Genomic DNA, 24,433 nt, shown 5'->3' with positions numbered 1-24,433 from the left:
ACATCCAAGGTCTCTGCCATAGCAGCCAACCACATTAAAGCGGTGCCTGAGGCTCTGGGAGCACGGGCACTTGCGGGACCCTGCAGGGTCTGAGAGAGAGGCTCAGAGATAGGTTATTGTTGGACTGGGAGTGACAGCAGAAGCTATAGGACACACAGTAAGAGTAACAAATTGAATCGCCTGTTGTCATAGTCCCAAGAAAGGGAACAGAAGAAACGAAGAGAAAATAAGAAAAAAAAGAAAGAATCAAAGCCAAAGAATTAATGGTGATGCCAGATCAGAGCACGGCCTCTGACAAGGATCAGACAGGGCAAAAGCCCTCCTTTCCATTCACCCTGTTTGCGAATCTTCCATTAAAATAACTGTGCTATTGCCTACGTCCTTTAAATGCAAAGGCTGAGCTTGACTGTTGAAATGCCTTTGTCAGCATTAAATTTTAGTCAGCTAACGAAATAGTAAGATGGATTTCAAATGCTATATCGTGATTTCAAATCAGTGTCTTTGCTGATTACGTGTACCAACCATTCAATCAAGGAACAAAAAAAAAAAATCAGCTGGCATATTTTATTCCTGTTTACGAAAATATGAAAAATGAAATATTCATTTCTAATTAAAATAGGAGCTGAGAAATAATGTCTTGCTGCAGAAGTTAAATAATAATTTCAAATAAATAATAGAACATGTTGTGGTCATTTTGCAGGCAGTTTGTACACAGTCCAGCTTTTAAGAAAAACAAACTAATCATAATAATTATTTGTCAAGCTCTCATAATAATTACTCTCTGTCTCTAAGAAAGGCACTGGAATCACTTCAGATTATCTTCTATGTTGCCTGTTTCTAGAATGAACATGTCATTTAATTTTATGTCCTAACTATCTGAATTAGAGTAGATTTTTTTTAAGCCTAAACTGCTTCCAACTTGATGGATTCCCCAAGTTCAGAACCACAAGCAGAGTTTTATTGATTTCTAGTTTTAAGCCTTGAATACTACCTTTGGGTATTTAACCGTCGGTACTAATAAGCCGCTGTCATTCCATGCCAGATTCCTGGTCAGTTCCCTGAGTCTTCCAGTAGGTGATCACAGTATTTTATTTGGGGATTAATTTCCATAAGCTAGAAGGGCCAAATATTGATTTTTTTATGATCACCAAGTAGGTTAAATACCTTTACAGGTTACTCACTTCATTATGGAGTTAATTCCAAACGTCTTCATTAGAATGTGCATAATAATAAACATTCGTAATCTTATGTGCTTTATGGCAGTTGTAAGTACAGTCCCAGTTTGGCACATGAATGCAGCCGTGAAAAGGATGGCACATAAATACAAAGTCATGTTTCTTTTCAAACCATTTGAACTGATACTGAACTGTGTTTGCCTGGGAGTCCGAGTTAGATACAGAAATTGATTTATGTCAGATAGGGACAGTTATTTTCCTCTGTTGTTTTCCAGTCTATTAATTCCAAAGGACCCGAATTAAGATAATAGCCAAAATGAGGTAATCAATAACCTTAGAACTTAACCTTCTTGTCAATTTTTGGTTATGTTGCTTCACTGTTGGACATTCTGTGAAGTGTATTTCTCAAGCTGATTGCATTGCAAGAACACATACAAATATCACGGGAGTGGATCTTTCTTTTTGTTTTGAAGGGGGCTGGGTTTTTTACCCTGCACTGAGCTATATTCTGTGTATCCTTCAGTTTCTATTTCATTAAAAAACAGTCTTCACTGCAGAGCTATTTCATCATGATCATTCCACTAAAAGCTAAGAACAAAGAGGAGCAATGCTAAAATTTCCTGCCAAGCCTTTAACAGCTTATAGCAGTAGATGTGTACAGAAGAGGTTTCAAATACCAGCTTGCAGACTTATTCAGAGGAGAAAGAATCTCAGCAAATCATTCTCATAGGGCCATAAACCCTAAGTTTTTTTCTTAAGTAAAATTCCTTATGAAGAATTTTAGCCCAGTGGCAAGAAACACAGAGGCTTCAGGCCATACTGTCATCCCCTACAGAAGCTTTATGAGGCTGTTGAGCTTCTGTCAAGTCATCTGCTATAAGTGGCTCTCTCCAGACCTGTATTTAACAGCATGTGCCATATACATTAACTTGTAGAGGAAGTTCTCTGCTTGTTATCCCATTTCCTGCTCTTTTTCCTGTTGCTGTAAATACTTTCTGTGGACACGTATGCTTGCAACTTTTCAACTCTGTGATCGGTTTCTTTCAGCTCTCACTGATAGGACATGGGGACAACCTGTGTAGATTGCAAACCTGTGATGGTACACCTTGCCAGGGGCAGCCTAGTGCAGGAAGAGACAGCCCTCTCCTGGGGTGGCTGGCATGCAGACAGCTGTGCTGCTAGCAAGGCCCTTAGGTGGTGCGTTATATTTGCCTTTGAGTTCTTTCTTTTACTGCTAGCTAACACAAGAGACAGAACAGACGATGCAGATTTATGGAGACGGGGAAAAGGAACTTCTTATCCACCACAGGCCTGTTTTGCACTCACCTGCCTCCCACTCCAGTGACGCAGTGCTGGCAAAGCCCCGCTGCCAGCTGCTGCAAAGGCCTCCAGCTTCCCTCTAGCCTCTTCCAAAGGCAGAGAGGGGCTGCAGCATTGCACATCAGCTGGGAGTGTTTGTGAATATATAATATCTCACCCAGACGTGCTCTGCCTGCTCGCCCCAGCACTGTCAGGTACAGACATCGGGCATGCCCACTCTTCCCCTTTGCTTGAAGCTGCAGCCAGCCTTTGGGAAATGACAGTCTTCTCGTCCCCTGCTTAGCTCCTTTGGGTCACTAGAAGGGAGACGTAAGAGGAAAGCTCTCTCTGCTCACTTGGGCACGGGCACATTTGAACACAGCTTTGTCATCTCCCACAGTGTGAGCATGAGTTATGTGCGTCGTCACTTGGTGTTTACATCTCAAATCTGCTTTTCCCGGAGTCGTATAGCTGTGTGAGAATCTGAATGTCCATGGGGAGAGGCAGAAAGGGCAGGGAGGGGAAGTGAGCTTCAGGCTCTTGTGTGTGCTAAGCCATGTTTGTAGACTGGGAAAGGCTGGAGCAGTTAGAAAGAGACCAGTTGCCTTTTTTTTGCTCCCAAGTTGCATGGTGTATGGGTTGGACCTGTGAGTTGAGACTCGGCGTAGGGCTGGCAGCACTGCTCAGTCCCCGTTCTCCTGCCCCGTGCCTAGCGACTCGCGGGCTCTCCCTGCAGCTGATTAATGAGTGAGTCAGCAGCTTGTGCAGTCATTTCTCTGCATAATACTTCAGCTTCGCTGTGGCACTGTTGTATTTGTGTATGCCAGCCTCATTCCAGAGTCTTTGACACTAAGCTCTTAAAGCCCTAATGTGCTTACATAACATGATATGGAGAACCAAGAAAGTAAATTTAATTAAAATCTTTCCCCACTGCTTCTGACACACAGGGAGAGGCAAAAGGAAGACACTGCTTTTCAAACACTGAAGAATAATGTGGCATCCTCACAAAAACGGACAAGGGAACTGAAGACACTGGTGGTGTATAGTATATCTTAAAAGGGGACTAATCTTCTAAAGTTTAGGTGTTAGACATCTGAAATGAAGGAGAACCTGTGCCTTGATGGCTGAATTCATGTTTTGGTTTCCTTTAGCCATTGAGTTGACATCTGTGAAAGATATGTAGGTAAAAGTAAGTAAAAAAAAAAAATCCAAAGCCTTTTAAATTCAGTATCAATTTTTTTCCAGGAGAAGAAGGTTCAATAGTTATTTGACCAACGTTGCTAGTGAAAATAAATAACCCATTGCATACAAATATTACTGCAATCAGCACCCTGTTAATGCCTTAGATGGAGAATTCTAGTGCAAATTTTTGAGGAGCTTCTGCTGAATGCCCAGCTTTTGAATGGCTTTCACCTCTCTCTGTAGTTTTATACAAGAATAGAAGTACACTAATCCCAATTAAAAAGCAACATTCACCAGATGTAACAAAGCAGTAGGATCTGGGAGGCCCACAGACTTCCCCATGCTCAGAAAGAAAATAGCAGGGTATCTCAACTGGTAACTGTAATTGTATCCTGGCTTTTCAGGGAAAAATACATCAAATATAATTGCGTGAATTGAATCTCTTTGCTTGGGGAAATAAAAACCGTTTGAAGAATGGAAGCGAAACCTCCCTGATTTAATGACATCCTGAAAATGAAGTCTGCAACCCTGTGAACTCCGTTTATTGCTTCATGAGTACTGTAAGATGTCAAATGTTTATCAGCGTGTTTTGAAATCTGGTGTAGAACCCGCATATCGTAAGATATTCCCTGCTTTTAGCTGCCCCAGTGAAACCTCTGCTTCCTCTCTTCTTGCCAAAGGGCAGAGCAACTTGCAATTCTATAGAATTGTGTTATTATTGTGCTGCATTATTTTCTATAGACTGGTGAGATGATGCTCAGGAGGCAGTTAAGGAAAGATCCTTTTACTTAATACATCCTTCCTCACCGTTACCTGACAAGTAGTGGAGCTTCATCTGGTCAAACAAAGAGTTCACGTACAATGGGAATTGAGTTACCTGTTTTATCTTGTGTCTTTTTGATAGCTCTTCTAGTATCCTCCCTATATGTCCTGTCTCTCCTCTCTTTCACTGTATTTAGCTGCCTCTTGAACTTGCCTCCCTGCTGCAAAGATGCAGACATCGAAGTAGGAAGTGAAGGGGTAACCATTACACATATGGGCCACTTCTGTTTGGAAACAGTATAATAACTGGTTTCCTGGGAGCAGAAGCCATACAGGAAACAACAATTTACCATGATGGGATTATTTGTTGTAGGTTGAATAAAGCGTTTATTATGGTCTGTGACAAATTTTTCAGCCTATGATTCTATCTCATGAAAATCACAAATCATTTTTTAATTGAGATTGAAACAAAGCCTCTTTTTTCTGCCCCTCTTTTGGCTTGGTCAAACACACACACACAGAAAATCATTTTTGCACAAATTGTTTGCGGTCACATTAGCTTGCGCATAGAGACAGCAAGGTCATTGAGACAGCCCATGACAAGTGAAGCCTGCAGCCCTGATCCACAGTTGCTTGTTCTGGTCACCAGGTAGCATTTCCTGGCCTCTCCCTCATAGGCAGTCAGCTACAGCTGGAATTGTCTGCAAAACAGGCAGTTACTTCTGAAGACACAACTTCAGAAATTCTTGTAGCTGTGTATTTCATCATGGGCTGAAAGGGATGGGTGTTTGGATGTTTTCGTACAGAATAACTGACTTCTACTAATCTGACTTGTTGCCTGCGACTTACATTGGGACATAATGAGCGCAGTGGCATGAACAGAAGTCCTCTTTATACCATCAAGAGGTGAGGATTTCATTCAGCCATACAATATTAATGAACAGAATGCACTTGTTATTAAGAAAGTGATATGAAGAGAAAAAGCCAGTTAGTGCACAGGTTTTGAACACACCATCGTTATACTAATTACATTTAGAGACATTCTAATCTGTGTTATTCATTTTGCAATGCCTTAAAGTGAAATTTGTTAAATAATTTTGTTGTTATCTTTGTTGTTAGATAATGTAAGAGATGTTATAAATAGAATGTAAGAGGGAGTGAACTGGCAATATTTGTAAAATATCTGAACCAATAATAACAAATAAGTTTAAACAAATGAAACCCTTTGCAAAAATTATTTCAGAGAATCTTAGTTTGGCATGGTTATTCAGAGGATTAGCCATTACTAAATAAAATTAAAAAAAAAATTATTTCAAGGAATCAGTGACGAAACAGAAATGTAGAATTGATTGCATTTTCTCTCCTATGTGTCCAAAGATAAAACCATAATTAGGTAGTTAAGCATCCAAATAAAAGTGCTCTCATTTTTCTAAGAAGCCAAATATCCTAAAATTCCACTAAAATCACAGTAAGCTAAGTCTGTTCATCACCTTTCACGTGTCATTTAGTTCTTTAGCTCTTTAGCTTTAGCTCTTACATTTAGGGACCCAGATTTGAACGACTGATCAGTTCAGCATGTTGGCCTTCTGCCCTGCTCCTTGCAGGATCCTATGACACAAATTTGTTGTGGTCAAAGTTTGTCAGGTTTTCTCTAACATGAGACACTGCAAGATATGTGACTTCCACTGTTTTCCAAGGACATGCTATGTCACTAGCCCATTTCTACACAAACTCATACAGAGCCAGACAGGCATGTTTGCTCAGAGTCATTGGGAGTTCTTTTGTTTTGTTGGTTTTTTCTTAATTCAGTTCAGTTGGAAGGGACCTACAATGATCATCTAGTCCAACTGCCTGACCAGTTCAGGGCTGACCAAAAGTTAAAGCATGTTGTTAAGGGCATTATGCAAATGCCTCTTAAACACTGACAGGCTCAGGGCATCAACCACCTCTCTAGGAAGCCTGTTCCAGTGTTTGACCACCCTGTGGTTAAGGCGGTGTATGTTGGGACTGAAGGAGAGCATAAGAAATCTGCCTCCACGATTTCTCCAATGCATATGGACAGTTCCTGCAAGCCTGGGTACTGCTCTACCAGTTCATGGTGTAACCCCTGCTCTGCCTCCTGGCATTTTTGGGGGGAGCCCTCTTCACTCTTTAGCATGGCTTTGTGCCAAGATGTTACACATGGAGGTCAAGTATGGAAGATTTCTTTTATTTCATCTTCCCAGTGAAATTTAGCCCCAATTGTGCTTCCAGAATAATTTTTTTGCTTAAATGAGCACTCATATTGAATGTAACCCATCACCATGTTGTAACTCGCAACAAAGCTAAAATCTCATATGGCCTACCCACAAAGCATATCAATACCAGGAAGGACCACTACAAATAAAGAAGGCAGTATATACAATTTCTAAGACCTTCAGATCTCTGTCAGGACCACCAGAAAAGATGATAGCTCTCATAATAGTTGCTAACTGGACCAAGACAACAAAATGTCTTTTTATGTGACCTTGAATATTCAGCGGATGACAGTTAGTAACAAACCATAAAATTATCTGTCTATTCCAGATGAAAGATTATTGTTTATAACAATTTTGCTCAACAGATTTTGGCTTTTTATTCTAATCAAGAGTCATCTGTGAACAGACTGTGTTCTTTATCAAATGTGTGTGTTTGTTCAAAATTTGCCAACTGGCTAGGTATTGATCAGATTCCCCAACCAAAATGTTTTTACATGTCTTTCCATCCCAAGTTCCTTCCTGCCCTAGCCTTTCTGAGGACTGCAAATGAGTAATCCTTTGTGCTTAATTTCTTATTGTATATTAACATAGACTTTTCCTATCTTTACTTTCTACATAAAGTTAACTCATTTCTAGCCATAATTCCGATAGTATAGTTTTTCTTAATTTCAGTTTGTCAAGTGGGATGTGCATGAGTACCCGCTCTGCTCTCGAGAACACTGTTAGCCCCACACTGACTTCACAGCAAAGGCACTAGACTAAATTAATGGTTGCTTTACATTCAGGTCCTTCTAAGTACCTAGCTGAAGCTAATATTAGTTACTTAGATTTGAGGCACATTATGGTAAAAGGAAAGACTCACAGTGAGTTTCATGAAATTTTGGTCTGTCCTGTCTTCCTTCCCCCTCTACTTAGGTATTACTTTTAGCAGTGTTGGGAGCATTTTTCAGTTGTATGCAGTCACAGTGCGGTGTTTGGTGGTTTTTTTATTTGTTTTTTTTGTTTGTTTTAGTAGCATATGTGTGTATATACTCCCCTCCTTTTTCAGCTTTAAGATTGACTGACAGAAACAAAGACTAAAACCAAAACTGTAATAAGAAAAAATGACCCCAACTATTGAGGAACTGTTAAAATGAAATTATTAAAGGAAGATTTGCATTGCATACAATACAAAAATAAGTACGTTAGAAATTTAGGACACTTGAATTCTTCAAGGTCATTCAAAAAAGTGATGGCCTAATTTGAGTAAATTCAATTAATCCAGTACTCACATGGCTTACAAATTTTCTTTGCTTAGTGAAAGCTAAGGTCCCTAAAAGAAAAAAAGAAAAAAAGAAAGCTAACAAAATATTTTTCTATTTTCATGTTAATAAACCCTAGTGTTCAAATTAGTCTTTGTAGATCAGTGGTATTTTTTCCAAAGGATGAAAGAGGAAGGAAAAATAAAAGTTTCAGAGTCCAGAGTTCTGCTTTGCCCTTGTTACATTTCAAAGACCTACTGAGGAAAAATACAACTTTACAGAGAAGCCCCATAACAAACATAATATAGTTCCTGCATTTATTGAAAAGCTGTCCTATGAAAACTTAATTGAACATTGATTGCCCATGTTTTGTCTCTAGCTGAACATAATTACATGATTTCAATTGTTTTAAAAAAACGACACACTTAGTACTGATTGTCATAAGTGAATTTTTACAAGCTCAAATGCATAAGTATATCGATAACTTATAATGATGAAAATGAAATAAAATGGATTTTGACAGCATGAAGTTAAGTTTAGATAAAGCATGACTTCTCATGCTGGATTTACTAGAAAATATCTTATTTAGACATAGGGTTGTTTATATTACTGGTCTGTAGACAATTCATTACCAGATGATGCTTCACATGTTGCTTTCCACTACGGTACAATTATTTCTATAGGTGACGTTAAGGCAGTCACCTCTGCAGTGTGGGACTATATGCTTGGAGCCTCAACGTAAGCTAGATGTTCACTCCTAATTAGTCAAAAGCAAATCATCCCACTATCAAATATTTATTCTCTTTGGAGGTATGCATATTATACTGAAATATGAGAAACCAAATGAAGGCTTTGCTGAGTTAATACATACTTGAGGTAAATGGCGTCTTTTTGAAACATTGGCAAGTTCTGTTACATTTAGTTTTCTACCTGCAGGAGCCACATGAATGCTTGCCTCAGGAAACGCATATGGATGCTATCATTATCTCCTGCAAGTGTCACTGATGTTTACGTTCCTTTTTTTTTTTTTTTTAACTAACTGAGAAATTAAGGAGCTATCTGAGATAAACTCTCAGGTAGAAAACAGTTGATAGTGAGTGCTGTGCCCTGTCAGTCATTTTGTGATCTCTTCTGCGACTTGCTGCCTAGAAGCTTCACAAGAAAGAGAGGACTGCCGTGCCGAGCTCAGGGGCTTTCCACCTCTCTTTCACATAGGGATGGAGAACACATTCATTTTGTATCTACAAGAAAGCAGAATCAGTGATAAATTCACAGTGTGTTAATCCTAAGAGACTAATCGGCAGATAAAACACACCTAGAGATAGCACATACAGACTGCACATTAACATATTCAGGCAACAGATGTCTAGACCATGCCGTACGTACTATATGCAGTACTTAAGTAAGGGTACATGTAGTGGCATACTCTTTGCTTCCCTGGGTAAATATTCTGACAGCTTACATACAAGGTTTCTATTCTTTCTGTGTTTCTGAACATGGATGGCATTGGTTTCATGTGATTTGAATGGGAGCTCTGAACCTTCTCCTGCAAAGAAAGTGGCAGATATGTTGCCTCTGGGAAATATTTCTCCAGCTGCTCCTTTCTTGGTGGTGCTGGTGGTGAATGTATGGCAGTGACGGGAGCACATGAACTCATTCAGTCACATTATGCTATTTTCACAAGGCTTTTTTAATTCACCATCACAACTGTTTGCTGTGGTCAGCTCATTTGGAAAACAGTTACTGAAGCAAGACTTTCTTGCCCAGTTGTAATGAATGTCCTCTGCGAGGAAGACCCAGAGAAAGAAACCTAGACAATACCTGCCTTTGGAATGTCTGCTATCCTAATGAATCCCCAGCTGACATTTCTGAGTTGTAGGGCAAATGAGCTGAGAAGACCAAATCAGAGCCTTTTCCAAGGATAAATGTAAGGATGGTCTTCATGATTTGATTAGAAAGCCATGCCATGACTACATTAGGGGAAGGAAGTATTTTTTAACTTGAAAGTTTCAGTGAACTTGCAGATTTTCCTCTTTTCTTCATATTAAAATGACAACTATCTTCTCCAACCTGGATTTGAGAAGTGTCAGTTAACACCTAGTCTCTCACACATCCTACTTCCCCAGCGTAGACAAGGTGTTACTTAGACAAAGTAACAGAGACTGGATTGCAAATGCCTGTTAAACACCGAGTAATGTGGGAGGTCTACAGATAAAAGCATCTTGCAGTTTGGAGCATATTGTGATAAAATGGCTCAGGAGGAAGGAAACAAAACAGGGAGGTTTCTTACTTCCAGCTCCTCAGGACCCCTGCAGCACAGGTCCGCCGTGACTCGGGGTCAGCGCTGACAGCATTCGGCAACTCGTGATGCGAAGTGGGGGAACGGCCCAGGACCAACCGGGGTCTGATGTGAAATGCAACCACAAATGGTACCTTCTGGCAGTGCCTGCATGTCAGCAGATCAGAGCTAAAACCTACGTGTGGGGAAAACCTTCACTGCCACATTGTTTCTGCTCAATGGACACAGACTTCAATGTCTGCTCATACAGGATCTTCTGAGCTGCAGTTACATAAAAAGTCCTTTAGTGTTATGAACTTAATTTGACTTTCTGTAGCAATCCCAAATTGGCATGCCTACTACTACTTTTAGCTAAAATGATTAGTTCTGATAACTTAAGAAGTGATGCTGATTTAGGTTGTTTGCTTATTAACACTGAAAGGGACATTGCTATCTTGGCCCTCAAAACCATGAAATTTAAAAAAAAAAATTTCAAGTGTGAGAAAAAGTCAAATTTACAAGCAAATTGCTTTAAAAATTTTTTCTAGCTGAAATGCATCATTCTGATACTGGACTATTTAACCCTTGTTAGCATAAATAACATTGGGGAATGACAAGCAAATATTCCAAAAAGAACAAATTAAGGCTGACAATTTGATTAAACTGGTGCTTTCTCATGAGGCATTTCACTTGCAATGAATTAAAGAATTCTGAAAAAAAAAAAAAAAAAAGTGCTTTGGTGGTTTTTTATTTAATTAAAATCCCTGGCACCTCATTTATGCTTCTAAAGCATAAGAGAAATTTATAAGAGAAATAAGAAAACGCCTTTTTATCTCTCACTGCTTTTTCATATGTTCATGTTATTTCAACTTTGTTTATAACAACACTTTTTTCTTACTATTTTAGGCAATGAAAGCCTAGAAGAAAACTATGTGCAGGACAGTAAAATGGGATTTGTCATCAATGCTATATATGCTATGGCTCATGGGCTCCAAAATATGCATCATTCCCTTTGCCCTGGACATGTTGGGCTGTGTGATGCTATGAAGCCAATTGACGGCAGCAAGCTCTTGGAGTTCCTCCTCAAATCCTCATTCATCGGTGTTTCTGGAGAAGAAGTTTGGTTTGATGAAAAGGGAGATGCTCCTGGAAGGTACAAAGATGTTTCATCTCAGCTAATTAAACCAGATGTTGGGAAGGGGGAATGTTGCTGGGTTTGGTGATGGAGATGTCTTTGGCTGTTTTGCTGAAGCATACAGCATGCATACTGTGAGACATAAATGGAATTACCTGGATTAGTCTTGCCAATAGCCAGGAATAACACATGACATTGATAGCTACAGCTCATATTGAGACATGAACAGTATAGCCTGTAACAGTTCCAGTGTTTCAGGAGAGGACAAACCTTGTATCTCACAGACTTTTGGTGTCTGAGCTACCACTGGGGCTCAGCACCAGAGTTTTAATAGGTATAAAGCTTCATACAAGTGCTTGGAAATAAATGAAGCATTTGCTTGCTAAGGTTTTGAAGGGAGGGCTGCAGAGCACATCCTTTCCAACTGGATCTCTGCTGCTCCAAGTGCCCCGGGGACATAGCACTGTATCCTTGCCAGAGACTATTTAGTTCTGCTTGGTGAACTCCTGTGCGCTCTCCTTAACCTGTTTCGCTCCAAATAAGCTCGGCTGCCCCAGAGTTTAAAGATAGGTCTGAGTAGAGTAGGGCAAATAATTTTTTTTGCCAGAAGGTACTGTGTTTCACTCATTTGGGGTCTGGTAAATTCCAGCTGTGGTAGCTGCTACTGCCTAGCCCTCCCTAGCAGACACAGTATGTACCTGAGCAATGGGTGAGACAGCAACTTTGTGGACTTGGACGTCACCTCTTTTTCTTATGGGAGACAGATGACTTTTCCTCTTTTCATTTTTTCCTCTTCATTTAGTTCTGTGGGCTCTGTCCAACTATTTTAAGTGAGACACTTCCCAGATGGGTTTATTTTTGAGTTTGGTTTTTTTTTTTGTAAACGAGTTTCATTCAGCTGCTGAAGTACACAATCCATTATTAAGTGAAACCTACTCAGGGGTTACTTCATTGAAGTTAGTTTTCTTACTGAGTTATTAAAGTGTTATAAAAGACTCTCTCACTCCATCTTTGGGCTTATTGCATAAATGCATCTGAGTGCCAACACTGCACAAAGAGAGTGCTCTGGAATAAACAAGAGTTTGCAGTCTGGCTTATGTTTTCAAAGAGTATTCGTAAGACACAGTGGCCTTAAAGCAACTCTTATTTCTATTACTAGCCTTTATTAGCAAAACTGACCAACTTTGTTACCATTTGCTATTTGCATTGCTAGTTATATTTAAACAGTGTATACATTTAAACAGGTCGTTACATTTAAATAGTAAGAAAAAGCTGGTCAGTTTGGTCTTCTCGCTGAGCTCTGTATACTTTACATTTTTTTAGTCAAAGATATAGATGAGCTAGGTCAGACTTTGAAAGTAGCAGCAAGCAATTCCCTTACAGTCAAACACATACTTATTGACACCAATGCATAAATCAAATCTTTGTACATATAATTTAGATAATACAGAGAAATTACTGCTTAGTGTAGCTTTAAGTTTATTACACACTATTTATCTCCATAAAAGCATTACTCCAGCTTTGCATATGCTGCATTGTCTGCCTGTTAGTTATTTGGTTTGGTGTTTAGGTGTAATTTTCCAATTTTAGCCCAAATCTTATTTATTGTCTTGTCATCTGAGAGCATTTCCACAACTTTCATCAGTACCAAGCATAGAATTAGAATGAACAGTTCCTGAATTCAAAATATAGGAGGGGTTATATCAGGATATTTCTCTGAGTAGGTCAGGATGACAGAATTTATTCCATCCATCATTTTGGTCTATAGCAAAGTTCATTTCTCTTGATTCCCTGGCCTATTTGGAATTTGATGGGTTATTTTAGGTAGGAGGTTTTTTGTTGTTCCTCATTTATATTTTCACAGCTGGAATTAGCAAGTTTGGGTAAAAAAGTTCAATTAACCTTTTTGTTATTCATGCCATAATCCTTGTATCAGTCTGTGGCATTTATATCAGAGAATAATGTATATATGAAATGTGATCTGTACAGCCTGGCAGATCTTTGTATGCCAGCAGCAGTTTATGCCCATGCAGAATTGTATTTAGCTCCAGATTAGCCCTAGTGCTTCCACAGCTCCACATTGAAAAGCTCTTTGTGGGTGAGGGAACATACCATACCCCTGTATCAATACCCAAAAGAGCTTTTGCACCTCAGCAAAATGAAAATATAAACACCACATACAACACCTAAATACAGCAAAGAGAGCCAGATCTGAAATTTCCTAGTTTTTAAGCTTTTCTATTCCAGTGCAAGAATGTCACACAAATATGTAAAAAGTTTTTTGATATTATATTACCATATCATGTGAACAAATTAACTTCACAAGATGGAAAAAATCAATATTCCTTCTTAGAAGGCAGCAACCTTCCTCATACTTCATTTTCGAAATCTGTGAGGTTCTTTGAGCAATCGACTCTCACAAGTGCCTAGTTGCAATCATCATGGGTAGAGCAGGTAGAGATGCCTGTAGTTATGTTTGCCTCACACACACATAATTTCCTGTTTTGAACCCCTTACAGCTTCGTCAAACCTTAACCATTTGTTTAGATATAACTCTTTTTCTACCTCAGGCTTAATTCATGGTTTCAAGCTTTTATCAAAATGAGATTAGAAAACATGAAGCACTTTTTCAAAGGTTTATTTCTTCTGTACAGAATCTTTTCTTTGAAGAGCTTTTATGCAGAAATGTGAAGCAGAGCTTTATCTGGCACAAATGCAGTCACTTAACTGACTGCACTGCCTCCAGGAAAGATGACGTGGATGTAGCTCTGGAAAATCAACAGCTTTATGTGCTCACTATACTGTCATTAAGAACATGCTGGTAAAACTGCTGAACTTTTTACTTTTATGGAGTACCTCCCATTTCCTTTCTCAGTAGTTATCATATCACTCCAATTCCCAGAAGTGGCTGGAGATGTGAGGGATGCAGTGGTCAACACCACATCCTTCTCTAGGCCTATGCAAGGGGCAGGGGACAGATCCATTTTGAGCTCTTGTCTATTCTAAGGTAACTGCCTACTTTTAGCTTACGGCAGGTATGAAAAAAATTACCTCTGTAGGACAAACAATTTGCGTAGGCCTCTGACCATAAAGCGCTATGTGACAACTGTCAGGAGAACTTCCAGCCCCTGCACTGGACCTCTGATGTGTGGAGAAATGCTAAGGTTCACAAGCTAACAGACTTGGACGTAGACCCATATAACTCTATCTAGTTCAAAATTTCCAGTAGCTCTTACAGCTTCAGATATGGGAACTCTATCAACTCCAATGCTTTGAATAAATTATCAAACGCATAATGCAAATACTTCAAACGTATAGTTCAATAGTATATAAATAGTATGCTAGTATATAAATAGTATAAAAGTATATAAATAGTATAGTACTTCAGTAGTATATAAAGGAATATGTCTCAAAACATACATGGTTATTTTGGAGTTTGGCTCCATGGGTGGTTGTTTTGGCCAGTTACATCCCAGCATTGTTCATCATTGCTGTTTTCCGTTCTGCCTTCCAGGATGGCAAACCTTACTGCCAGTCTGGTATTATGGAGAAAGGTAACTTCAGCCATCTCAGCCTAACCAGAGTAAGAGTGTGCCGGTGACCAGCTGGCTCACGGCCTGGCTCAACTCACAAGTCATTTGTTCATATGACACCACCTATTTGGTCACATCATTTCCCAATATACTGGAGGGCTTGTCCTTATATTAAAAGGAAGATTCATTTTCTTATGTGCAGAATGTTTTCATGGCTTCTGTAAATGCTGCCATATGTGTGTGAAATCCAGCTGCCTCCACGGTCCTCGCTCTCTTAGAGCTTCACGACTCTTGTCAAACCCACTTCTTTTGGAATAATCATTTTTAGCTTGGACACAGCCCAAAACTGTTAAAGCTGTACGTGTGTGAGTAAGGGGATGGGGGGAGGTATTCCAGCACTGAACTCGTCCTTACTCAAAGCAGAAAGTTTTCATTAAGGAAAAGAAGAAAAGGATAAAAAACTTATGCATGTCTCCATACTAAGTGTGTTTGTTAGACCTCATTTCTCCACTTAAAATTCAAGCTGCGTATCAAAGCTGCAAACATTGTACTACAACTTGTCATATGCAAGACTGTGTAAGAACTTTTAGTCTGCATACTTTATTCTTTGACAGATAACTGATAGAAAAGGGAACAGTATTATAAGAAAACATAAGAATGGCTTTCAACCTAAAATCATATCCCTGAAATTGCCAACTCTTGATTGATATTGCATTAATGCCACTCTGTGCCTTGTAATATATTTTTGCAAAAATGAAAACAATCTGTGCAGGTTCAAAAATTTCATTAATGTGAGGCTTTAGTAATCTTTTATCCCCCTTCGTGAATTCATTTTCCAGCCCAGAGTAGCTGATTTTGTATCAGTCTAATACAAGGTCACACTAAAATCCAAGTAGGTTCTTCTAGGAAGAGACATGTACATTCCTGCTCAATTTTACTCCTGTCTGTTGAGTCTACATTATAAAGTGCCCAGCTCTTATTGCTTCTTGCTATCCTGATTCTTCACAATCCTGAAAACAGCATTCCTTTTTTTATATTCTTCCTTTGCAAGAAGCAGGATATGAGAAGGAATTGTTTCCTTGTTGAATTTGAAATTTACCCCTTTTCTAAGCAACTCCTCAATTAGCAGCCGATTGCAAACCCATGGAGCTGCCTTCTGCTTGGAGCTCCATTGAACTCAGTGGCAAGAGTCCCTTTTCCCATGTGATTCAGTGGAGCTCTGCAGTGGCACTGGCATTATCTGAGCATGCGTATTTGCAAGACCGAGGTCTAAATACAGCTAAATACGCACTGCTTTAAATCATCTTTAACTAGAGAGATCCCAAAGACTCAATTAAGAAAAACAGACATCTAGAGAGTAATTCTAGCACCTCTTTCCTCTGTGAAGTGCAGAGAGAGTTGAAGTTTTGCATGTTTGAACCTCAGAAGGGAAAAGAAAGAAATGGATATGTCTCTCTCTTTGCCCACAATGAAGCATCCCAGTTTTATTTATGGCTTATACTTTGCTTACCTTTCATTCCTAAAGCACATACAGATTAGCAACACTTATTATAAACAAAAGATTTTTTTCTCCAGAGACTGAGACAATCGAGTAGAGAAAAAGAAGGCAGTAACTCCCAGGCTTGGAAAACAGAAGATGCTTTGTGATTTTTCAGCTCCAGTGCTGATTTCTGGTTCTCAGCCCTCTTTCTCTTGTCGTTTTTTAAAAAAAGCCCTCCCGCTTCTCATCCTAAAAGGCCAGGCCATAGGTCCAGCCCCTTTTGTGGTTCTTCCTCTCTATGCACTCTCCAATATTCATTCTCCCATTCTTGCTTATTTCTGACTAAGAAATCACCACACTTTGCACAAGCCACATTCTGTGGGTTAAGGAAGGAACAGAATAATTAACAGCAAGGGATGTGCACACATCAGGTCCGACACATGGAAGGCAATGATGGAGACAGGGAAGCTGAATGTTTATTGTAGCAGTGTTTTATGCTTCCTTTACATTAGCCTTGGGAACCCCTCTCCTACTTGCCTAGGGCAAGGAAGTAAATTTTGTGCCTGAGCTGCTAACTTTTCCTGACAATCTCACCAGACTGGGTGATATAAATAGTTAACTAGTGCTTACAGTTAACTTACGGCATACCAGTTCAGTTAGTTTGAGCATTTCTACTGACTACTTTAGAGCTCCCAGCAGGGGCTATACTGCAACCAACCTGTATGTAGGCACCAAGTGAATGTTAAAGACATCTTGAAAAATGGCTGAAAACCACGCCATCCAGACAACGCCTACACGTGCATCTTTAGCAGAGCTTGCTGTCTTTGATGTGCAGTTCTTCCTGGATGCACAACTTTTTACCCACAGCTCTATGTAAGCAGGGCAGGCAGTTGGTAATTGTGTGGCAATCAGAGCTGTCATTTCCCATGATTCTGCTGCAAATCCTACAGTATTTGGTGTTTCTGTGAAACTCTAGTCCCTGGTGTTAAGGGATGACACGAATAGTTATGGAGGTAGAAGGAGAAGGGCAAGGTAAATTTTTATCCTTCGTGTTGCAGGATGGTGACTCACTTTCTCTTTTTTCCCTTGCAGGTATGATATCATGAACCTGCAGTACATAGAGCCCAACCGCTACGACTACGTCCTCATTGGGACCTGGCATGAGGGCGTGCTCAACATCGATGACTACAGGATTCAGATGAATAAGAGTGGAATGGTCCGATCGGTGTGCAGCGAGCCTTGCTTGAAGGGCCAAATTAAGGTGTGCCTCAGACACTTACTTTCTACTATAGAAATGTGAATAACCAGTCTGTTTTTTCCCTAAACCCAAGCAAGCTTCTTTCAAGCCAAGGGACAAGGCTTCCTTTTCATCAAGAAAGCCAAAAGTACAGAAAGACTCCTAGATTACCATCTTACTCTTACAATCCCATATACAGGCCCATGTTTTCTAAACTTTCCCTTTGCAGTGATGCAGAACCTTCTAGCATGACAGGATTTGAATTTCACCTTATGCAAGAGAGAACAAGATTTTAACTTAGTCATTGCCTACAACATTCAATGGCTGTGATTCACTTGGGGGCTGATCCTGAAAATAACGTGACCCATGGGAATCCAGTATTTTGTTCCAGCAATAACACCTGCAAGAAAAAGGAAAAAAAAAAAGCCTATTTGTATCTCATGTTCACAACAGGAGGTATGGAAATACAAATGAAATCACTCTGTTTACCAAACAATAGTACTTGTATCAAGCTACAAATAATTTGCCACCTGCCATGTCTGGATGACATAAAGACATGTTCACTGCTGTCGAAATGGTATGGATGCAGTAAGTTTAAAATGGCAAGAAGCCCATTCAGGCAAATCACCTTAGAGCAGACCTTCCTTTCTAATTTCTTTTAATAAGCACATTTGCAGCTTTTTAATTCTATATTGCTACTCTAAGCAATAAGTGATTGATGATTTGGCAAAGGCGTAGTGACATACTCCAACAATCTTGGAGGGGAAACATTATCGGTATTTACTACCCTCCAAAACATCTTTTCCCTGTTTTTGAGATTGTGCAGTTTGTGTATGTGTGTATATGTAAACACCATGCATTCAAAATACCAGCTTCGGCTCCCATTGAAGTCTATTGGACTCTCTCCACAGACTGCAGGAGGAAATGTTAACAAAAAAAGCCCACAAAGCCAGCATTCAATAAAACAAACATTCTGTATTTCACTACCGCACTTAGCTCTGCATATAGATGGATAGGAAGATCCTGCAGAGAAGGCTGGATTCCTCCTTTCTGGCAAACAGAGCCAGAGCCTTTGTTGGAGCCCCATGAGCTGGAGATATCCTTAATCTTTCTTTCAGGCTCAGCGTAATGAAACTAGGAGTCAAGACAAGGAAACCGTCTTTTCAACATTGGATCATTACACTTAGCAGCCTCCACAGCAGAGAAAGATACAGCTTTCAGGGACATTTGTCTCCAAAATAGCTGTTCCGAAGCATGCGCTTGGTCACTGCATATTGGTTTTATTTTCTACTAGGACCCATTACATCCTTTTAGGAGTATATTTTTAATTTGCTCTTATTTGAATTTCTATTTACACTAGTGTAATGAGCCCCAAAGAGACTTCCATGTAAATTGGAATTTATGTGTGTGTGCATGTGCTTGTGTGTATATATATATATATATGTATATGCATGAATCGCTCTTTGTTCTAAACTTTGACTTTGTTTACAGCTTTTTACTATGCAATAGATATTAAGCGTGGGCTGAGCTACTTGTCCTGACCTGAACCATCTCTCAGATTAAGCCTCTTCTCAAGTTTGATTGAAAATATAACACTCACCATGCCTCTGTACCAAAGAGAAAATGGTTTTGTACTTTAACTCAGAACTGCTCCCCGAAAACAAAACAGAATTGTCCCCAGAGATTATCTTTGAACTTCTAAGCACAAATTTTAATATGCAGGGGTAGATACAGAATCAGGATTCATGTTTTCTAGTTGTTTGAAATGTGCCATACACAGGAATCCTGTCATATTTTAAACAGTGCAGGTGGTATCTGTTTGCTGGGGAGGCTTCTGTGCTGTCTTATAGAAGATGATAGCTGAGGATGTATTTTGCATTACAGGTGATCAGGAAAGGAGAAGTGAGTTGCTGCTGGATTTGCACTGCTTGCAAGGAGAATGAATTTGTTCAGGATGAATTCACATGTAAAGCCTGTGAGCTTGGCTGGTGGCCTAATGCTGACCTGACAGGTAGGGACGTGTCCCTCCAAATGCATTCCCATTTTACAGGGCACAAGGAGAACGGTGTGTGATGGAGAGCAGGTGGCAGCATGCAGAGATATTAAAGGTACATACTTAAATGTACATCCCAATGCAGTTTAGGGTGAGTGAAAAGTGCTATATCTTTGGCTCAGTTCAACAGCAGTGACAATAAAGATGGCAAAATTTCTACCAAGAAGAAATGACATAGTCTCTTCCTCACCTTCAGTTAGCATAAGCTTTGGTAAAGCTGTTAAGACTACTAATGAACTTAGCAGCATTTGCTGCAATTTTAGCCGTGATTATCACGTCCATCCTTGTCAGATTGACTTGATACTCTTTCTGATGGTTCTACCATGCAATTAGTGATACTTTATCTGGGATTTCAGGCCACTCAGTAACTGACTACCAGACTTTCATCTGGTATAAAGATCATCTTCACTGCACCCACCAGCAAGAGGAACATCAACAAAATCCTAAGAAAGGCTGGTAGAAAGGCTGGCAGAAGAAAGGGAAACAGCTAGAATTGGTCTCTCCTGTGTATATGCTTTGGTTGAGTTGTATGCTATGGCATCTTTCTGTTATTTTGTACCTATCAAGGTCAACCTCCACACCTGCTCTGGGCTTTGCAGTAACCATTACCCCAAGAAAATAGATTTAATGCACTGAGAAGCACCACCTTGACCTTGGGTTTGCTTTGTAACACTGTAAAAGACTACTGGCACCTCTGCCCCATGCCGCATCTGCAAATCTTGGCTGCCAGTATTCAGCAGGGTGTCATTCCTAGTCAGAGAAACAATCTGACCACCTAGCTGAAGATCAAATGCGCAACTTACCACATCTTTATCCTTTAATATGACTGGCTGGCAACTAGATGTTGCTGCAGTGTTTAACACGTAGATGAAGTACTCAAACCTTGATTAAATAGTTCCAAGAGATACTGTTAAGCTAGTCACTGAAGCCAAGTGAGCTTTCAGAGGATTTCTTTTGAGAGGGAAAGCTGGCCACTTCTCCAGCTAAAACTATATTATTAATTGCAATAAACCAGGAAACTTGACCCATTTTCTGTCTTGGTTTTCTATGGCAAATAAGCTATGGTCATGTCCCAGATGCGTGTGTATCTGTCTATATCCCATAGCTCTCGCCCCAACCCCCCGCCCCCCTGCTCTCTCTCTGGTGTGCAACTGAACCTACTTCAAACAGACTTGTCAGGATACAGAAATCTCAGTGATCATTCAGTTCCTTCAAGTTTCATGTAAGGGGGTTGTAGGAAGAGGAGTTCTTGAAAAATACCTTCTGTAAGGCCCCCAATTGTGGAAAAATGTCTTGTATTACTAGACACCAGAAAATCCACAGCAACCTTCATAAATGTCCTGACCATTGGAAAAGCTCGTATTCAACTCCCACCTCCTAGGACAGCAGTGTCTGCTAATTTTAAAGCAGATATCCATAGACAACCAGGTTCTGTTAGTCCTGGAGGTTCACAGAATTGTTTGTATCTACTATTCAGGGAAGAAAACTGGGTCTTCTTTTTAATCAATAAGGCAGAACAAGAACACAGTGAGAGATCAATGTGCACTTGAGTGAATATGGTTCAGTGCTACCAGCTGCCCAAAATAGCTCAAAAGGGGGCATGTCAAAATGACAGGCACTGCTGAAAGGAGTTGAGGAAAGCATCAGTGCTGGAAAAAATCTCAGGGGCATGTTGCAATCTATTAACTTTTAATGAAATCAGTAGATGACCTGCTGATTTGTGTTTCTTCTCAGCAAGGAGACTGGACTGCTGCTGTTCTAAAATCACAGTAGCATCAGCCAAATGACAGCATAGCCATCAACTGATTTCCTAGAGAACATCAAAATGGCAGTCTGCTCCTGCACAGCTTCTTCATTCTGTCTTACTGAGGAAAAAACGTCCTTTTTTAACCCCTGCAATTCATTTATTTGAATTGCATTACAAAGTACAAAGTTGTGAAGAGAAGCTGATGCCATCCTAACCTTTAGAAAAGGGAGATTAAGCTAGATAAACTCTGGCTCTTGAACTTTGTGGGAGTCACCATTGATACCATTTAATTTGTAATTCTCTTTTCTTGCCAGGTTTTCTCCCATCAAATGTGTTTTTATAGCTTGCTTCTGTGTGTTGTATTCATACCCTGCCAGTCACCATAGCATCTAGACACAGACATTAACATCTCACATTTCAGATTGTTTCTCCCTTTGCCTTAAATCTTAAATGCTAAACATGTATGCAGTTTTAGTCCCATTTGCCATCACAGATGGAGCCTCTAAAATCCTCAGTCCCTTTAAGAAACGTGAAGCACATACTAACCCATTTCCTAAAACATGCTTTTCAAGGTGCTCATTCTCTCCATTTGAAATCAGTCTCTGTTGCTCAGCAATACTTTCCTGACATTTTAATGTTATTTTTAAATGTACAAATTATTTTTTTTAGATTGCTTCCCCTAAATATGTGTTCAGTGAAGTGGAGTCAGCAGGCACAAAGGATTTCTCACCACAGATGATAAAAACCTGACCTGACAAATAGTCACTAAAACCAGTATCTTAAGGCCTTGTGCCAAGAAGAAGAGATGTCTTTTATAGTATCAGAATCTAATAGAAGAAGAATGAATGTCAAGCTAGTAAACCCAGTTTACATAAATCATCTTAAATAAGCAATAAAACAAGATAGGACAGGAAGTTTTATAGAGTTATTATGAAATGAATCATAAAGGTTTGGGGCCATCAGTTACCTGGGATGTGTTAATGACCTCAGAAAACATCCTGGATTGTCTTATTGGCCTTGCAGTATGAATATAATTTAAAAAAAAAATTAAAAAATCGATTAGCCTTCTGCTCTAGGAAATGATTCATGGTTAAAGTGCAGGGAAAACAGTAGATGAAAGCTACCAAACAGCTTTTTACTAGAAACTTTTAACTGTGAAGCTTTTGCCACTAATTCTCTGATTTTTTGAGGTCTGGGTTAGTTGTTGTGGGGTTTTGGGGGGATTTTTGTGGTTTTGTTTTTTTTTTTTTAAACCTGTAGGTACACCATTTCCTGGGTATCATCCCTCAGTCTCAACAAGGTTCCCTAGCCCACTTTCTCCTAGCTGGGAAATGACCCACCTTCACAGGTGCTGACAACCAACAACTGTTTGCTGATATAAGCAGTGCAGCAGCTTTTTGCAATGTTTGTAGCATATGTGGCTCTTGGGGCTTGCTGGTGCACAGGAATTACACTGATTTAACAAAACAGATTTCTAAGACCTTATACAGGATAAGCTTAAAGCAATCGATAGGCTTAACTACCATGCTGAATCAGGGCTAAGGTTCTGAAAATATCGTTTAAGATGGAATAATATGAGTATGGCTTGATGTTGCTAAGCTTAAAGCCCACATTGAAAATTAACCCTTCCAGCAACCACAGACTGACTTCTTGTTTAAAAAGAGCTTTGCATGTATTAATCAACGAGCAGGAGCTTCTGATTCTTAGTCTTTTATTAAATCAAAGAAGGAGCCAACTTCCACTCAGGGCTGCTGTGGCCAATGGCCAGACGTTCCCACTTCTAATAAAAATCTTTTCCTTCATATTTCACCATAAAAATACTGGTTGGAAGAATGGGTTTCCTCACCTATCTGAGTGTTGAACAGACCACTTTGAGCAAAACAGAATTCCTTTCCTTTATAAAATAAGACCTCCAGTTACACATACTATAATTTCTATTGGTTTTGACGGTACAGGTACCTGTAACATCATTACCTGTAGTTAAGTCAGCCGGGTACTCTTACCAACAAAGAGTACAGAATTATAAGACATTCTTTCAGTTCATATGACATTGGCAGACATTAAAAGTTTGAGCAGAAATTTTCCATGTCAGGACTTTGCCTCAGGCTGATTTTTTTTTAATTTCAACAAAAACCCTTTTTTTCTTCTTCTGTTTCTCAAAATGAGGTTACAGTAAAACTGTTCAACCCTGATCCATACCTCTGCTTACTTCACCTATATTTGGAAGGAAGGACTTTACATTTTGGTATAGGTATCAGTTGGTAATTTTGTGTCACCCTGTGGAAGATGTATATAAATTGAGCAAAACTGTGGGCCTCAGAAGCTTTTAGTTCAAAGAGGTTGGTTTCTGCAGATATACTTCATACTGAGGAGGAAGGGGCTGAGCATGACTTTTGCTCATCACAATATCAGGGGCCTTGCTAAGATTTAGCAGCAAAACTGAGAGGAAAAAAATGCCTGTCTTACAATCTCGCTGACACCACCGCCTTTTCCCTGCTCTTCTCAGCCGCGTCCAACAACCCAGACAGGCAGAGGTGATGAGCAGCCGGTCCAGGATGTTAAAAGCTGGACCAGCAGTGTTCGTAATGGAGACATCTGGGTGGAGAGGAGACTGGCTAGGAAAAAAATGAGCTGGAAGGAGAACTTAGACTGGAACACTGAGGGACTGGGAGGAAAGATACTTGAGAGGGGGGGGAAGGCACAAAAGGTGAGCTGGGTCCAAGGGAAACTGGATGATGATAGAAACAAGAAGTAGAAGAGGCCATGGATACTTACCTTGGGACACGTAAACATGTTAAAAGCATTTTGGCACTATTAAGTCAAGAACAGAAATTAGGAAATGCCAGAATGGAGGTTTTCAGTAACTCAGCTTCACAACTGTAGCATCCTATTAACACAGAGGATTTTATTTTCTCTGTAATGTTTATTGCTGGTATTACATCTTCAGCACATCTTCAGCACAGAGACACTCCTTTAACTTGAGTGTGGGAGAGAGCAGTTAAGTACCATCTTAACTGATACCTATGTCTGCACACCATAGTCATAAAGGAGAGCCTTTGCAGTTATTTTTTGAA

General features: G+C 39.7%; 1 protein-coding gene across 1 annotated transcript in view; it reads left to right on the top strand.

Moving 5' to 3' along the window:
* The window catches only part of GRM1 (glutamate metabotropic receptor 1), a 194,203-nt gene that overhangs the window by 138,888 nt on the left and 30,882 nt on the right, over positions 1-24,433 (top strand). The window contains exons 4-6 of the mRNA XM_075499053.1: positions 11,081-11,327; positions 17,415-17,583; positions 19,444-19,570. Of these exons, the coding sequence (XP_075355168.1) occupies positions 11,081-11,327; positions 17,415-17,583; positions 19,444-19,570 (543 nt within the window). The remainder of the gene's footprint in view (positions 1-11,080; positions 11,328-17,414; positions 17,584-19,443; positions 19,571-24,433) is intronic.

Source organism: Mycteria americana, chromosome 3, assembly GCF_035582795.1.
Source record: "Mycteria americana isolate JAX WOST 10 ecotype Jacksonville Zoo and Gardens chromosome 3, USCA_MyAme_1.0, whole genome shotgun sequence".
Taxonomy (NCBI): domain Eukaryota; kingdom Metazoa; phylum Chordata; class Aves; order Ciconiiformes; family Ciconiidae; genus Mycteria; species Mycteria americana.
Note: the sequence above shows the minus strand (reverse complement) of the source record. Positions and strands in the feature narration are given on the sequence as shown.